At 46.4% G+C, this 18507-nt stretch overlaps 1 protein-coding gene across 1 annotated transcript in view; it reads left to right on the top strand.

Moving 5' to 3' along the window:
• The window catches only part of LOC141157715 (uncharacterized), a 45409-nt gene extending 32856 nt beyond the window's left edge, over positions 1-12553 (top strand). Inside the window, exons 3-5 of the mRNA XM_073645261.1 lie at positions 10231-10348; positions 10465-10679; positions 11081-12553. Coding sequence (XP_073501362.1) covers positions 10231-10348; positions 10465-10679; positions 11081-12186 — 1439 coding nt within the window. The 3' untranslated portion in view covers positions 12187-12553. The remainder of the gene's footprint in view (positions 1-10230; positions 10349-10464; positions 10680-11080) is intronic.
• Positions 12554-18507: the final 5954 nt, after the last annotated feature.

The raw sequence follows: 18507 nt of genomic DNA, 5'->3' as shown, positions 1-18507 counted from the left end.
AGAACATTTTCATCACCTTTCACAATCACCAATGGGACAAGGCAGGGATGTTCTCTGTCCCCTCTCTTATACATCCTAGTGACGGAGCACCTGCTCTCATCAATTCGCCATAACCCCAATATTAGGTGGATTGAGGTGGGAGGCACCGAGTACAAGTGCTCTCTATTTGCTGATGATGTCCTAGTATATATCACTCAATCACATATATCCATCCATGCTGTTATGGCTGAAATAGATCACTTTGTTACATGGTCAAATTTTAAAATCAATGCAGCGAAGTCTGAGGCCCTCGATGTCTCCCTCCCCAAATCCATATAGGATTCCATCCAGTCCAACTTTCCCTTTGCCTGGCCCTCACAGGGTATCAAATACTTAGGAATTCCTATTCATAGAGACCTCTCCCATCTATGTTATCTTAATTTTGGGCCCTTTATTGAACAACTCCATACAGACCACGGTTGGCAAGTTAGAACTGTAAGATTCACTACGTGAACCACTGGTGTTTTGTGGAAAAGCACATGTACACTGTGTTCCAAATTATTATGCAAAAAGTGTTTAGGAGTGATAAGGGAAGAATTTGTTTGTTTGTCAGTTAAACTCATTGATGGTGATGTGTGTCAGGGCTCTTTATATCACTGTAAGCAATTGCAGACACCTGTGCTAATTAGTTTGGCAGGTGTGTCCAATGAAAGGCAAGACTACTTAAGAAGGCTCTCTCACATTATTAAGCAGCCTACATTTTCTGCCAAAATGGGAAAGAAAAAGGATGTGTCGGCTGCTGAGAAGCAACAAATTGTGGAGTGTTTAGGTCAAGGCATGACTACAATCAACATTGTGCGATGATCAGGATGAAGTGTCTTGGCAATCAAGAACTATGTAGCTGATTCACAGTACACACGTGTGCGTGCTGATAAGGGCAAATTGAGGACTCTTTCCTACAGGCAATTACGTCAGGTTAAAAGAGCAGCGGCAAAAAAGCCTTGTCATAGCAGCAGACAAGTTTTTGAAGCTGCTGGTGCCTCCAACGTCCCCCGAACAACAAGATGCAGGGTCCTTCAGAGGTTTGCAGCTGTGCATACGCCATCCTGTCGACCTCCTCTATCCACTTCACACAACCAGAAACGGCTCCAGTGGGCTAAACATTACATGAAGACTGATTTCAAAACTGTTTTGTTCACGGATGAGTGCCGTGCAGCGCTCGATGGTCCAGATGGATGGAGTGGAGGATGGCTGGTTGATGGACACCCCACGCAAACACGGCTACAGCGCCAACAAGGAGGAGATGGAGTAATGTTTTTGGCTGGAATCATGGGGAGAGAGATTGTCAGCCCCTTTAGGATCCCTGAAGGCGCTAAAGATGAACTCCATAATGTATGTGGATTTTCTCAAACAGCACTTCCTGCCATGGTTCAAGAAGAAGAACCGTGTATTTCACAGCAAGATCATTTTTTTGCATGATAATGCACCATCTCATGCTGCACATAAAGCATCTGCATCTCTGGCTGATATGGGCATAAAAGGGGACAAACTTATGGTGTGACCCCCATGCTCCCGTGACCTCTACCCCATTCAGAACCTCTGGAGCATCATCAAAAGGAGTGTCTATGATGTTCACATCTAAGCAACAGCTCTGGGAGGGTATTCTGTCCTCATGCAAAACAATTGAAGCAGAAACCATCCAAAACCTGACAAATTCAATGGACGAGAGAGTTCAGAAGCTCCTTTCGAACAAGGGGTCCTATGTGAAAATGTAACATCACCTAGAATAAAGTTTTGAGTTGAAAACTGTTTGATTTCAGTTTCTAACAACCTGCTAATGCTTATAATTTCAAAAATGACCATTTTTTTTGGTCTTTATTAAAATGAAAAGGTTGATCGAAAAGTTTGGGGGATCTAAGAGTGTGGCAACCCAGTAGTCATGATTACTTCGAATTCTGACAATATGAGGGTCATGCTGCAGGTAGTGCAGCAAGAAGGCACTTATGTGTCTTGCGCATCTCGGAGCTCCAAAATTATTTTCCGGGCTAGATGCAGCTAAAAATTATTTTTAATTTTAAATCTGGTGAAGCTTATTATAGATGGCCTAATAGGATCAGTGCTGCACACTGCTACAAAGCCTAAATTGTTTTCCAGCCAAGATACAGATAAACATGATTAGTAATTTTAAATCTGGTGGAGCTTATTATAGATGGCCTAATAGAATCAGTGCTGCACACTGCTACAAAGCCCAAATTATTTTCCAGCCAAGATACAGATAAACATGATTAGTAATTTGAAAGCTTAAAACGGTTGGTAGGGTGATTTTAACCAATCATCAAGCTTTTACTCTCCCCAGGATGACACAGGGGTAGAAAAGTCATTTCGGATCCATGATTTGTTCATCTTTATGAACGTGAGTCTGTCTACATTATCAGTGGAGAGCCGCGTGCGCTTATCTGTCAGCACACCACCAGCAGCGCTGAACACACGTTCAGACAGAACGCTGGCTGCGGGGCATGACAAGATCTCCAAGGCGTAAGTGGCTAGCTCCGGCCATTTATCCAGATTGGAAGCCCAAAAAGAGCAAGGGTCCAGTGACACAGTCGTGGCTTCAATGTTTACTTGGAGATACTCCTGTACCATCGTCTCTAGGCGTTGACTATGTGTCAGACTTCTTGTCTCCTGTGGCCTTGCAAAGGATGGGCTAAAAAAGTGGTGAAATGATTCCGCAAAATTGATGTTACCAGCAGATACTGTGGTTCTGTTATGGTTTGAGTGCTGAACACTTGACGGTCCCACGGTTGGCAAGTTGGAACTGTGAGATTCACTACGTGCACCACTGGTGTTTTGTGGAAAAGCACATGTAAGATTCTGCAAGAGTCTCTGCTGATACTCCTGCATGCGTGCATCCCTTTCTATGGCAGGAATAATTTCTGCAAATTTACTTTTGTACCGGGGATCTAACAGTGTGGCAACCCAGTAGTCAGGATTATTTCTAATTCTCACAATTCGAGGGTCATGTTGCAGGTAGTGCAGCAAGAAGGCACTCATGTGTGTTGCGCATCCAGGAGCACCAAGTCCCTGTTGTGTTGGTGGCGAGGTAACAATCATGCTTCCTTCCTCTGTCCTCTCCCCCCAACCTCGCACAACAGAAATGTGATCAAGGTCTCCCTCATCTGATGAGTCTTCCATCAGTTCGTCCTCCACTCCTTCCTGGGCTCCTGCACCTTCCTCACTAGTTTGGCTGCTACCATGCGCCCTGGTAAAACCATCTCCCCCCACCCTCACATGCCTGCCGCCTTGGTGCTGCCGACCGTCTGGACCTTGCAGATGTTAGCCCTTCCGCATACAACTCCTCCTCCTCTACTTCCTCCACCTCCTCTCGTGCCACCACCTGACTCCGAATTCTGTTTAACATGTGCTCCAGCATGTAAATCACCGGAATAGTCATGCTGATAATGGCATCGTCAGCACTAAACATCTTCGTCGCCATTTCAAAACTGTGCAGAAGGGTGCATAGGTCCCTGATCTGAGACCACTCCTCCAGCGTGATTTGCCCCACCTCTGGATCTCGTTGGCCCAGGCTATACATCAGAACGTATTGCACCAGGGCTTGTCGGTGCTGCCACAGTCGCTGCAACATGTGCAGAGTTGAATTCCACCGGGTAGGCACATCGCATTTTAGCCGGTGAAGTGGCAGGCCCAACGACTTCTGTAGAGATGTAAGTCGCTGAGCTGCGGGATGCGAGCGTCGGAAGTGAGCACACAGCGACTGTGCCCTCTGCAGAAGGCCATCTAGTCTGGGATAGTGGGCTAAAAATTGCTGGACAACCAGGTTCAACACGTGAGCCATACAAGGCACGTGTGTGACATTGCCCCGGCGAAGGGCCGCACCCAGGTTTGCAGCATTGTCGCACACGGCCTTCCCTGGTTTCAGGTCCAGTGGAGACAACCATTCATGAAATTGGTTCTCCAGAGCTGACCACAACTCCTCAGCTGTGTGACTCACATTTCCCAGACATTTCAAAGTAAAAACCGCCTGATGACGTTGAGCCCTACTGCCAGCATAGTAAGTAGGTGTGCAGGATCCCTTCTGCGCAGTTAGAAAGCTTGTGGCATGACCAGACAGGCTTTGGGTGCAGGTGGAAGACCGAGAGGAGGTTGAGGAGGCAGAAGCAGTGGAGGAACTTTGACATAAAGAGGATTGACGCACAACTCGTGGGGACGGCAAGACTTGGACAGCAGCCCCTTGTCCTGCTGTCACCATAGTTACCCAGTGCCCAGTCAGCGACATGTAACGCCCCTGTCCATGCCTACTCGTCCAAGTGTCTGTGGTGAAATGCACCCTGTCACACACAGAGTTTCTCAAAGAAGCGGTGATGTTGTGTGCGACATGCTGGTGGAGAGCAGGCACACCTTTCTTTGAGAAGTAGTGCCGACTGGGCATCTGGTACTGGGGCACTGCGACGGACATAAGGTCTCGAAAATCCTCTGTGTCCACCAGGCGGAAAGGCAGCATTTCTGTAGCCAAGAGCTTGCAGATGGTGAAATTCAACCTCTTAGCTTTCTCATGGCTAGGAGGAAATGGTCTTTTACTTGTCCACATCTGAGGGACCGAGGGCTGGCTATTGTGCTTAGACGGGGTTGATAAGGGTGTCCCCGGCAAACTGCCGGTCTGTGAGGAAGATGCAGGCGGACATGTTAGGTTGCCTTGATCCAAAGGTGGTGCTATCGATGTCGGACAGCGCTCAACACCAGCTGGTGTTACCACCTCCAAAGAAAATGATGACCTGCCAATCACGCTGGCTGTTGCGGGTAAAGAGGTGGCAGGTCTGCGCCCCAAAACAGGTGTGACTGCTGTCCCCTCAGTCACAGAGGATGAAGAGGCCGCGGATGCACAAGACATGGCAGACGGTGGTTGGCCCGGCCGGCTAGGCCGCATTGTAGCACACTGAGCTTCCCACTGCAACTTATGCTTCATGTCCATGTGCCGGTTCATGCATGAAGTACTCAAACTATGTATTTTTGGCCTCTACTTAGCTTTTGCTAACAAATGTTACAGATAACACGAGTTGGGTCATCTTTATCGATCTGAAAAAATGCCCAGGCTATGCAAGGCTTAGCAGTCATGCGACCTGAAGAGCCACCACGACTTGTGGTGAGAGGCAGAGTTGTGTTTGAGGATGCAGTTGTTGACGTGCTTCCAGTACTACGTCTCTGTCCAGGAAGGCGCAACCTGACCTCGTCGTCACTAGCATCTTCCTCCACCTCCTCTGCTGACCTCATCTCTTGGCTGACTGTGGGTTGACAGTAAGTGGGATCTCCAACCTCATCATCATCACCCTGTGCGTTATCACACCCGTCGTCCTCAGAGCCGACCTGTTCCTGCCCTGACAAAAAACTAAAGTTGTCGCTCCAATCAGGTATTTGAGTCTCATCATCGTCTTCCTCATTGTCTCCACCAACAGGAGTTACAGTTTGGGAATGAGGGTCTACATTATGGTCAGATCCTTCTGCGTCTCGTCCTGGATCCGACTCATAAAGATTCTGGGCATCAGTGCAGATCATTTCCTCGTCTGGATTCACAGAAGCGCTGGAGTCGACCTCTGAATCCCAGGCTATAGTATGAGTAAACAGCTCTGCAGACTCAACCATCTGTTCTACCTCATACTCAGACGGGCAGCTGGAGATTTGGGAGCTGTGAGGAAGCAAATGCGATTGGGGTGACACCTTTGAGGACTGGAGTATTTGTGATGTTGAAGTTGATGTGGAGGAGAGCCCACTTAAAGGAGCACTTGATATCCGTTGAAGCACCTGCTGTTTTTGTGCCAAATCTGGAATTTGTAGCGATTGGCGTGGCCGTAAGAAAGGGATCTTATCACATTGTCCGCTAAAAGAAGTAGACATTTTAGTTTGGCTGGAAGATGGTCTTTCTTCTGCAGATGTTACTGTTGCTTTAACACCTACCCCACGGACACAACCTTTTTTCCCCTTTCCAACACGCCTATTCCCCTTTCCACCAGCAGCAGGCCTTTTTCCACTCATTTTGGTGGTTAACTAATTCACAACTCTGGAGTTGTTTGCACAAAAAAACAATGAATGGGAACCGAGCAGAGCTGAGTGGCCAAACTGTGGTATTAGGCCAAAACTATTGGCTGGGTTAGATGCAGAAAAAAATTATATTCGATTTGCAACCTGATGGAGGTCAGTATAGATGGACTAATAGAACAAGTCCCACACACAGCTAGAAGCCCAAATATTTTTTCAGAGGTAGATGCAGAAAAAAAATATATTCAGTTTGCAACCTGATGGAGGTCAGTATAGATGGACTAATAGAGAAAATCCCACACACTGCTAGAAGGCCAAATATTTTTTCAGAGCTAGATGCAGACAAAAAATTATTTTGAATTTGCAACCTGATGGAGGTCAGTATAGGTGGACTAATAGAACAAGTCCCACACACTGCTAGAAGGCCAAATATTTTTTCAGAGCTAGATGCAGACAAAAAAATATTTTTAATTTGCAACCTGATGGAGGTCAGTATAGATGGACTAATAGAGAAAGTCCCACACACTGCTAGAAGGCCAAATATTTTTTCAGAGCTAGATGCAGATAAAAATTATTTTTAATTTGCAACCTGATGGAGGTCAGTATAGATGGACTAATAGAGAAAGTCCCACACACTGCTAGAAGGCCAAATATTTTTTCAGAGCTAGATGCAGAAAAAAAATTATATTCAGTTTGCAACCTGATGGAGGTCAGTATAGATGGACTAATAGAACAAGTCCCACACAGAGCTAGAAGCCCAAATATTTTTTCAGAGGTAGATGCAGAAAAAAATTATATTCAGTTTGCAACCTGATGGAGGTCTGTATAGATGGATTAATAGAACAAGTCCCACACACAGCTAGAAGCCTAATATTTTTTCAGAGTTAGATGCAGAAAAAAAAATATTTTTAATTTGCAACCTGATGGAGGTCAGTATAGATGGACTAATAGAGAAAGTCCCACACACTGCTAGAAGGCCAAATATTTTTTCAGAGCTAGATGCAGAAAAAAATTATATTCAGTTTGCAACCTGATGGAGGTCAGTATAGATGGACTAATAGAACAAGTCCCACACACAGCTAGAAGCCCAAATATTTTTTCAGAGGTAGATGCAGATAAAAATTATTTTTAATTTGCAACCTGATGGAGGTCAGTATAGATGGACTAATAGAGAAAGTCCCACACACTGCTAGAAGGCCAAATATTTTTTCAGAGCTAGATGCAGAAAAAAATTATATTCAGTTTGCAACCTGATGGAGGTCAGTATAGATGGACTAATAGAACAAGTCCCACACACTGCTAGAAGCCCAAATATTTTTTCAGAGCTAGATGCAGAAAAAAATTATATTCAATTTGCAACCTGATGGAGGTCAGTATAGATGGACTAATAGAATGATGCTATGCCCAAAAGATTTTACTTCACTAGGTGCAGTAAAAAAATTGGTATTCTATACACAGGTGGTATATCTTGCAACACAGATAGGCTACTCCACTGACTAACACACTCTGCAATAGGCCAAAAAGGATTAGCTTTGCTAGATTCAGCCAAATGCTGTGAAAGTAAACTTGCACAGCACTGGCACAGACCTGCCTGGCAAAAACTGATAGGAACTGATGTAACCTAGTCCTGAAAAGGACTGCAATTACAATTAGTCTTTACTCCCACAATCTATCTATTTAAGAGCACAGACCTGCCTGATAAAAGTCGTAGGAAATGCTGTAACCTAGTCCTTAAAAGGACTGCAATCACAACTATTCCCTACTCCCAAGCTATCTGTAGATTTGTGCGAAAATTGGCTTGAAATTAGCAAGGTATAGCGCACACAGCAACAGCGGTGCCGTCTAACACGCAGCTGCAGCAGTGAGAAAATGGTGGCGACGGGGAAAATGGCTTGGTCTTATAGGGCAAGGACATGTGACATACACTGCCAATGACACATGCCCTTGCTTGTGTGAAAAACAGCAGTTCGCTCCGTGTGTGCGCTGCTGATAGGCTGACAGACTGCACCTCCCCACTGCAAATGCGGGAAAGAGAAAAAAAAATGGAGATCTTCATTATTCCTGCAGAGATCCATCCCTTGCCCCTCCCCCCACCCCGCTGTACACTCAAACTGCGTATTAACATTAATTTTCATCATTACTGAGAAAAAATCCAGTTATGATTTTGGTGCACGAACAGTTATCGAACATAACCTCGAACAGCTGAATTTTTCTCAAATCGTTCGTGTTCGCCGAACGGCTCGAACACCGCCCAAAACAGCTCGAATTTGAGATTGGCGAACAGTTCGAGTAGAACAACGCTCATCTCTAATGATGGATACTAGGAATGAACTCGTTCTGTACGCCTTGGAGGTCCTGGCCTGCCCTTCCGCTCGCGTGTTATCGGAGCGTGTTTTTAGTGCCACTGGGGGAATTATAACTGATAAGCGTACTCGCCTGTCAACAGACAATGCTGACATGCTGACCCTTATCAAAATGAACAAGGGCTGGATTGGGCCAGCCTTCTCATCACCACCAAATGACAGCAGAGTAACATAAAGTCAAATCCACTGTGTTTTTTCGGGAGGTGTATTCACATGCACCGCTTCACACCCACATATGTATATACGCTTCCTCATTTCGGCTGTTTTATGTTCTTCTCCATATCCTCAGCCTCCACTACCACTATACCACCAGGGTGACCGTGGTCCATGTTGCCATTATTGAAAGTTCCTCTGTCCTTATTTTTGTCAGCTTTTTTTGGAAGGCATAAGCAAAGACTCTGGGAGACCCACTCCCCAATAATGGTAATAATATTTTTAAGATGATGTACTGTATGGTTCTTGTAATGGGCATTAAAACTCTCTTGGTAAGCTACTGCGACCTCCACCACTTTTCCAAGGGGCATTATAACTGTCTTGTTAAGCTACTGTGACCTCCACATCTCTTCCGAAGGGCATTAAAACCGTCTTGTTAAGCTACTGGGACCTCCACGTCTCTTCCGAGGGGCATTAAAACTGTCTTGTTAAGCTACTGCAACCTCCACCACTTTTCCAAGGGGCATTAAAACCATCTTGTGAAGCTACTGCGACCTCCACGTCTCTTCCGAGGGGCATTAAAACCATCTTGTTAAGCTACTGTGACCTCCACGTCTCTTCCGAGGGGCATTAAAACCGTGTTTTTAAGCTACTGTTACCTCCACATCTCTTCCGAGGGGTATTAAAACGGTCTTGTTAAGCTACTGTGACCTCCACGTCTGTTTCGAGGGGCATTAAAACCGTCTTGTTAAGCTACTGTGAACTCCACCACTTTTCCAAGAGACATTAAAACCGTCTTGTTAACCTACTGAGATCTCCACGTCTCTTCCGAGGGGCATTAAAACGTTTTTGTTAAGCTACTGTGACCGCCACGTCTCTTCCGAGGGGCATTACAACCGTCTTGTTAAGCTACTGGGACCTCCACGTCTCTTCCGAGGGGCATTAAAACCGTCTTGTTAAGCTACTGGGACCTCCAAGTCTCTTCCGAGGTGCATTAAAACCGTCTTGTTAAGCTACTGTGACCTCCACGTCTCTTTTGAGGGGCATTAAAACCGTCTTGTTAAGCTACTGTGACCTCCGCAACTTTTCCAAGGGGCATTAAAACCGTCTTGTTAAGCTACTGTGACCTCCACCACTTTTCCAAGGGGCATTAAAACCGTCTTGTTAAGCTACTGTGACCTCCACGTCTCTTCCGAGGGGCATTAAAAACGTCTTGTTAAGCTACTGGGACCTCCACGTCTCTTACGATGAGCATTAACACTAGAACTACTGATGGAGTCATTTTGACTCCTTTCGTTTTTTATTTCTCTTCTGTGACTACATTTTTCAGAATTCCGGCTTGAAACTCGGTGACTTTTCCTCAAATATGATGTGAAAAAAGATTTTGTGAGAATAAATAATTTTGGTGAAAAATTTGCGCGTTTTTTTCAAAATTTACCAAGAACTACTGAAGGGAGTCATTTTGACTCCCTACTATATTTTGAGGTCCTTTTGTCACTAAATGTTGCTATAAAGTTTTGTGCATAATTTTTTCACTCTGTCTTATTTACCCTGATGTTCATATAGATGTAGTTCAATTTACATGTCAACTTTTCACATTTTCCTTGTGTTTTACCTGCTTGTATTACTGTGTAATGCTGAACAAAATAGCTTGTTTACTCTAGGCTCTTATCTTATGCTAATGAAGGGTGGTGTTTTTCTAAGATCCTAGCAGGAGACAGTATTCTGGATAGTAACTTTACTTTCAGTTCAGCTGAAGAGACAGAGAACAGACGCAGACATACGAGCTCTGAAGACTCATACAGGTATGAATTGTTATGAAATAGTTTAGCTGTCTGTCAACTGATTCAGCCCACCTACTTTTGAAGGTGGCAGAACAGTTATTATTTCTTTTAGTTTTCATTTCATTTCTATTTTTCAGCAGGGAACTATATAGAATTATGGAATTTGTGAGGAATATGGAGAGAAGACGTTTGATAAAGCCTCAGGATATTCTGGCTACTTTGCAATCCATACCGGAGGATGAATCGGAATCCGAATTGCAGGAACATGTATTTGATTCTGACAGTGATGAAGATTTCATTCCTCAGAACATATCAAGTGAATCTGAAGACTCAGAAGGAACAAATCCAGAAGGTAAGTAGTTATGTGTATTTATTTGTTCTTCCACACACTGAGTTAGGGCCTGTGCACACTAGCAGAATTCTGGCTGAATAGCCATCTGGATATTCTTGCCGCAATACAGGCCGTACCTGCCCGCTCATGCCTGAAGCTCCGCTCCGAACCCCGGGCTGGAGCCGCTGTCAGGGACAGAGCAGCGCTTGCTTACGCGCGAGCACGGCTCCGTCCCAGACAGCGGCTCCAGCCCGGGGTTCGGAGCGGAGCTTCAGGTATGAAACTCCGCTCTGTACCTGAGCAGGCAGGTACGGGCCGGATTGTGGTGAGAATATCCGGTCGGATATTCCGCCGCTAATCCAGCCAGTGTGCACGGACCCTTACAAAACAAAAATTCTAAATATTCATCAACTTTTTTCCAGATATTCCAAGCACATCAACTGGGGATCGGGCTCATGCAGTTATGTTGCCTCGTGACCATCCTCCTGGTCGTGGACAGAAAAAATCAGCAAAACGTCCCAGAAATGAAAGAACAACAGATAACGATGGCGGCGAAGGTAATGCAACAACAAACACCAGAGAAGGCGAATCTGAAGGAATACTAGTTTCAGCGGATGGTATTCAATGGAAACCTGTTGAAATTGGAGAACACTTGCCTGGTAGGCGTGACAGCCAAAATATTCTTCGAGAAGCACCTGGCCCTACAGGATACGCCAGAAGAAATATCATTATCGATAGTCCTTTGAGCGCATGGCGTTTATTTTTTGATTCATATATATTGACACATATAAAGAACTGTACGCTTGCAGAAGCATGCAGGAACAATAATTTACAGTTTACTCTATCTGATGAGGAGCTAGATGCATTCATTGCGATATTCTATGCTCGTGGAATATCTGGCACGAACCGTCACTCGATTAGCAGTATTTGGTGTAATGACTGGGGAATACCGTTTTGCAAAGCGACAATGTCTAGGGACCGCTTTGTTGAAATTATGAGGTTTCTCAGATTTGATGAGAAATCTACTCGATCGGAGAGACTGCAAACGGACAAGTTTGCTCTATTTTCTACTGTGTGGGACAGGTTTATTGAAAATTGTATTGCGTGTTACAAACCTGGCCCATACATAACGGTGGATGAGCAACTTTTCCCAAGCAAAACTAGGTGTCCATTCACGCAGTACATGCCTTCCAAACCAGATAAATATGGCCACAAATATTGGCTAGCTGTTGATAAGAGGAGCAAATATCTGGCAAATGGCTTCCCTTATCTAGGCAAAGATGACACACGCCGTGCTGAGGACCGTTTAGCTGACCATGTGGTAATGAAGTTATTGGACCCGTTTTTGAAAAAAGGTCGCAATGTTACAACCGATAATTATTTTACTAAAGTAAAATTAGCTAAACAGCTAAAAAGCAAAGGAACAACCATCGTGGGAACACTGAACAAGATAAGGCGAGAAGTGCCTAAAGAAATAAAATCCATGAAAGAGGAATTGTACAACACTAGTGTTGAGCCACCCCCGTAGTGTTCGAGTTTGGTTCGGTTCGTCGAACACCCGTGTGTTCGTCGAACTGTTCGTCGAACACCTTCGAACACCGTTAAAACCAATGGCAGGCAAACAAAAACACATAGAAACACATAGAAAACACCTTCAAAGGTGTCCAAAAGCTGACAAACTGCTCAGAAGACACAACTAACACATGGAAAAGTGACAAGTACATATAGTCATGCGAAAAGAAAAGAGGTGGAGGAGTAAAAGGAGGGGGAGACACAGATATAGGCATGTCATGCCCTTCTAAAATCCAAAAAGTGAGAAGCCGACACGGCCAGTCCGCTCCTGCCCGTGCCACCTCCGTGTCGCCGGGTTTGTGCCAGAGCCGCGGTGAACCCTGACGGCCAGCCCCCCTCTCCCAATACTGGTGCCTGTCCGCTGGTGGGTCGAGAGAGCCCCCCTGTGGTGGAGGCAGCTCTAAGCTTTTTAATTTAAATTGTCCCTCTAATTTGAATGAATACACTTTAAATCCATTTACAAGGATCTATTGGAGGGCAAGTCTCATGCCAGCAGCCGCGTAATTCCAGCTCCAGTAGCGTCCACTAAAGCTGCTGCAGTTAAAAGGCTTTTATAAGGATCGAGCTCGGCTGTCCACCGCAAGGCATCCTAGTGCCAGTCCCAGCCCCTATGCCTTGGGGTGCCTCCTGATGCTCTTCACTGAGTATCCCGTGGTCCCGAAGCATTTCCTTTGAAAAAAATTAAGTGTCCAAACTACAGGTGGTGTAGCTTGCTTAACAGCCGGGATAATCCGCTGACTAGCAGACACTGCTACTAGGCACAAAGTATTTCCTGGGCTAGATGCAGTTAAAAATTTGTAATTAGATACTCTCGTTGGATGCTGAGAAAGCATTCCATAGAGTCTCCTGGCACGCCATATATGATTCTCTTAAAAAGCTTGGGGTAGGGGTCTAGGGGACCCTTTTATAGCCAAAATCACGGCCCTGTATCACAATACGTCACCTAGGCTGAAGATAAATGGAACTGTAGCACCGAGGGCTCGGTTGCTACAGACGTATTGCACCTCACCCAGAGGTGTGATATCTCACTCTCAGATAAGGATGGAGTGTGGATCAGGACCCGACACCTGCATGCATTACACCACATTGCCGTGGGGCAGGGCGACCAATATGCCCCTGAGATGGGCACGACAGTCCCTGTCCCTGGCTGGAGTGGGGGGACGGAACACTGAGGAAGGGGAACCCTGCAGTGCAGGAGCAGGGAGGAAGCAGTTCCTGGGTGCATTGAGAAGGGAGTATAAAAGGTGGGCACCATCTTAGTTCAGTGCAGAGAAGTCTGAGCAGAAGTGGCAGGGAGCAGGGGCTCTGCATGAGCTCTGCTCCGGAGGTGGGCCTAGTAACAGAGGCCCAGGCCTGCAAGAGGGAGAAGGAAGGAAGAGGAGCGGAGAAGGCTCCAGGAACGAGGAATGAAGGGATCCCAGGGGTGTGGACGGGCGAGTCGCCACCGCACGCCCGAATCCACCTGCGTGGAGGGGTCAGGCCAAAGGGGGAGACCGGTCCCCGAACTAGTGGAGGCAGGAAACGACCCTCAGCTAGAAACCGGAGGCTCTGACATTTTATGTGGCGCAGCCCCTTGCTCCACCCGCTAGGAAGGCACCACATGGGGTCAGGGAAACTGGCGCCAAGTTTACCAAGAGGAGACCCGAGGCAGCCAGACAGAAGTGTTGGTAAGAAAGGCCAGACAAAGGACACACAAAGGGGGTCCTGTGAAGCGCTCCAAAGTTATCTGGGAGTTGTCTGAGCCCCTCACCTGGTGAGCACAGTACGACGTGGGCAGCCGTTACCTGCAGACGTGGTCTGGATAATAAGAACTGTGAGTAAAGGCCCTGAACTGCATCACTGACTCCGTGTCGTTACTGCTGCTGCCCTGCACCATCACCCCCATCCTCCGCATACACTGCCCTGAGGCTATACTCCTCCCGTGGGGAGTTATGCTACGCTCTGCTGCACCCACAACACCAGCCTTAGCGGTCTGCCCTGTAGCGGCGGTTCACTCTGACCGCAATCCACGGGTGGCGTAGTCGGACATTTAAACATCAAAACCACATAAATAGTTCCGCCACTGATTTGACCGCCCTGAGCCACGGAACCGGATCGCCGCCACGAAGACTACAACCACCAGCATCCACCAAAAAGGGTCCGGCTCCGGGTGTCCCAAGGCCCAGGGGGTGCGTCAGAACATTTTCATCACCTTTCACAATCACCAATGGGACAAGGCAGGGATGTCCTCTGTCCCCTCTCTTATACATCCTAGTGACGGAGCACCTGCTCTTATCAATTCGCCATAACCCCAATATTAGGTGGATTGAGGTGGGAGGCACCGAGTACAAGTGCTCTCTATTTGCTGATGATGTCCTAGTATATATCACTCAATCACATATATCCATCCCTGCTGTTATGGCTGAAATAGATCACTTTGTTACATGGTAAAATTTTAAAATCAATGCAGCGAAGTCTGAGGCCCTCGATGTCTCCCTCCCTAAATCCATATAGGATTCCATCCAGTCCAACTTTCCCTTTGCCTGGCCCTCACAGGGTATCAAATACTTAGGAATTCCTATTCATAGAGACCTCTCCCATCTATGTTATCTTAATTTTGGGCCCTTTATTGAACAATTCCATACAGACCACGGTTGGCAAGTTAGAACTGTAAGATTCACTACGTGAACCACTGGTGTTTTGTGGAAAAACACATGTACACCGCGTTCCAAATTATTATGCAAAAAGTGTTTAGGAGTGATAAGGGAAGAATTTGTTTGTTTGTCAGTTAAACTCATTGATGGTGATGTGTGTCAGGGCTCTTTATATCACTGTAAGCAATTGCAGACACCTGTGCTAATTAGTTTGGCAGGTGTGTCCAATGAAAGGCAAGACTACTTAAGAAGGCTCTCTCACATTATTAAGCAGCCTACATTTTCTGCCAAAATGGGAAAGAAAAAGGATGTGTCGGCTGCTGAGAAGCAACAAATTGTGGAGTGTTTAGGTCAAGGCATGACTACAATCAACATTGTGCGATGATCAGGATGAAGTGTCTTGGCAATCAAGAAGTATGTAGCTGATTCACAGTACACACGTGTGCGTGCTGATAAGGGCAAATTGAGGACTCTTTCCTACAGGCAATTACGTCAGGTTGAAAGAGCAGCGGCAAAAAAGCCTTGTCATAGCAGCAGACAAGTTTTTGAAGCTGCTTGTGCCTCCAACGTCCCCCGAACAACAAGATGCAGGGTCCTTCAGAGGTTTGCAGCTGTGCATACGCCATCCTGTCGACCTCCTCTATCCACTTCACACAAGCAGAAACGGCTCCAGTGGGCCAAACATTACATGAAGACTGATTTCAAAACTGTTTTGTTCACGGATGAGTGCCGTGCAGCGCTCGATGGTCCAGATGAATGGAGTGGAGGATGGCTGGTTGATGGACACCCCACGCAAACACGGCTACAGCGCCAACAAGGAGGAGGTGGAGTAATGTTTTGGGCTGGAATCATGGGGAGAGAGATTGTCGGCCCCTTTAGGATCCCTGAAGGTGCTAAAGATGAACTCCATAATGTATGTGGATTTTCTCAAACAGCACTTCCTGCCATGGTTCAAGAAGAAGAACCGTGTATTTCACAGCAAGATCATTTTTCTGCATGATAATGCACCATCTCATGCTGCACATAAAACATCTGCATCTCTGGCTGATATGGGCATAAAAGGGGACAAACTTATGGTGTGACCCCCATGCTCCCCTGACCTCTACCCCATTCAGAACCTTTGGAGCATCATTAAAAGGAGTGTCTATGATGGCGGGAGGCAGTTCACATCTAAGCAACAGCTCTGGGAGGGTATTCTGTCCTCATGCAAAACAATTGAAGCAGAAACCATCCAAAACCTGACAAATTCAATGGACGAGAGAGTTCAGAAGCTCCTTTCGAACAAGGGGTCCTATGTGAAAATGTAACATCACCTAGAATAAAGTTTTGAGTTGAAAACTGTTTGATTTCAGTTTCTAACAACCTGCTAATGCTTATAATTTCAAAAATGACCATTTTTTTGGTCTTTATTAAAATGAAAAGGTTGATCGAAAAGTTTGGGGGATCTAAGAGTGTGGCAACCCAGTAGTCATGATTACTTCGAATTCTGACAATATGAGGGTCATGCTGCAGGTAGTGCAGCAAGAAGGCACTTATGTGTCTTGCGCATCTCGGAGCCCCAAAATTATTTTCCGGGCTAGATGCAGCTAAATATTATTTTTAATTTTAAATCTGGTGAAGCTTATTATAGATGGCCTAATAGGATCAGTGCTGCACACTGCTACAAAGCCCAAATTATTTTCCAGTCAAGATACAGATAAACATGATTAGTAATTTGAAAGCTTAAAACGGTTGGTAGGGTGATTTTAACCAATCATCAAGCTTTTACTCTCCCCAGGATGACACAGGGGTAGAAAAGTCGTTTCGGATCCATGATCTGTTCATCTTTATGAACGTGAGTCTGTCTACATTATCAGTGGAGAGCCGGGTGCGCTTATCTGTCAGCACACCACCAGCAGCGCTGAACACACGTTCAGACAGAACGCTGGCTGCGGGGCATGACAAGATCTCCAAGGCGTAAGTGGCTAGCTCCGGCCATTTATCCAGATTGGAAGCCCAAAAAGAGCAAGGGTCCAGTGACACAGTCGTGGCTTCAATGTTTACTTGGAGATACTCCTGTACCATCGTCTCTAGGCGTTGACTATGTGTCAGACTTCTTGTCTCCTGTGGCCTTGCAAAGGATGGGCTAAAAAAGTGGTGAAATGATTCCGCAAAATTGATGTTACCAGCAGATACTGTGGTTCTGTTACGGTTTGAGTGCTGAACACTTGACGGTCCCACGGTTGGCAAGTTGGAACTGTGAGATTCACTACGTGCACCACTGGTATTTTGTGGAAAAGCACATGTAAGATTCTGCAAGAGTCTCTGCTGATACTCCTGCATGCGTGCATCCCTTTCTATGGCAGGAATAATTTCTGCAAATTTACTTTTGTACCGGGGATCTAACAGTGTGGCAACCCAGTAGTCAGGATTATTTCTAATTCTCACAATTCGAGGGTCATGTTGCAGGTAGTGCAGCAAGAAGGCACTCATGTGTGTTGCGCATCCAGGAGCACCAAGTCCCTGTTGTGTTGGTGGCGAGGTAACAATCATGCTTCCTTCCTCTGTCCTCTCCCCCCAACCTCGCACAACAGAAATGTGATCAAGGTCTCCCTCATCTGATGAGTCTTCCATCAGTTCGTCCTCCACTTCTTCCTGGGCTCCTGCACCTTCCTCACTAGTTTGGCTGCTACCATGCGCCCTGGTAAAATCATCTCCCCCACCCTCACATGCCTGCCGCCTTGGTGCTGCCGACCGTCTGGACCTTGCAGATGTTAGCCCTTCCGCATACAACTCCTCCTCCTCTACTTCCTCCACCTCCTCTTGTGCCACCACCTGACTCCGAATTCTGTTTAACATGTGCTCCAGCATGTAAATCACCGGAATAGTCATGCTGATAATGGCATCGTCAGCACTAAACATCTTCGTCGCCATTTCAAAACTGTGCAGAAGGGTGCATAGGTCCCTGATCTGAGACCACTCCTCCAGCGTGATTTGCCCCACCTCTGAATCTCGTTGGCCCAGGCTATACGTCAGAACGTATTGCACCAGGGCTTGTCGGTGCTGCCACAGTCGCTGCAACATGTGCAGAGTTGAATTCCACCGGGTAGGCACATCGCATTTTAGCCGGTGAAGTGGCAGGCCCAACGACTTCTGTAGAGATGTAAGTCGCTGAGCTGCGGGATGCGAACGGCGGAAGTGAGCACACAGCGACCGTGCCCTCTGCAGAAGGCCATCTAGTCTGGGATAGTGGGCTAAAAATTGCTGGACAACCAGGTTCAACACGTGAGCCATACAAGGCACGTGTGTGACATTGCCCCGGCGAAGGGCCGCACCCAGGTTTGCAGCATTGTCGCACACGGACTTCCCTGGTTTCAGGTCCAGTGGAGACAACCATTCATGAAATTGGTTCTCCAGAGCTGACCACAACTCCTCAGCTGTGTGACTCACATTTCCCAGACATTTCAATGTAAAAACCGCCTGATGACGTTGAGCCCTACTGCCAGCATAGTAAGGAGGTGTGCAGGATCCCTTCTGCGCAGTTAGAAAGCTTGTGGCATGACCAGACAGGCTTTGGGTGCAGGTGGAAGACCGAGAGGAGGTTGAGGAGGCAGAAGCAGTGGAGGAACTTTGACATAAAGAGGATTGACGCACAACTCGTGGGG

The sequence above is a fragment of the Phyllobates terribilis genome, unplaced genomic scaffold, assembly GCF_046119375.1.
Source record: "Phyllobates terribilis strain yellow unplaced genomic scaffold, ASM4611937v1 Scaffold_8__6_contigs__length_399053987, whole genome shotgun sequence".
Classification (NCBI taxonomy): domain Eukaryota; kingdom Metazoa; phylum Chordata; class Amphibia; order Anura; family Dendrobatidae; genus Phyllobates; species Phyllobates terribilis.
The sequence above is the reverse complement of the archived record's forward strand: the minus strand, read 5'-3'. Positions and strand labels throughout refer to the sequence as shown.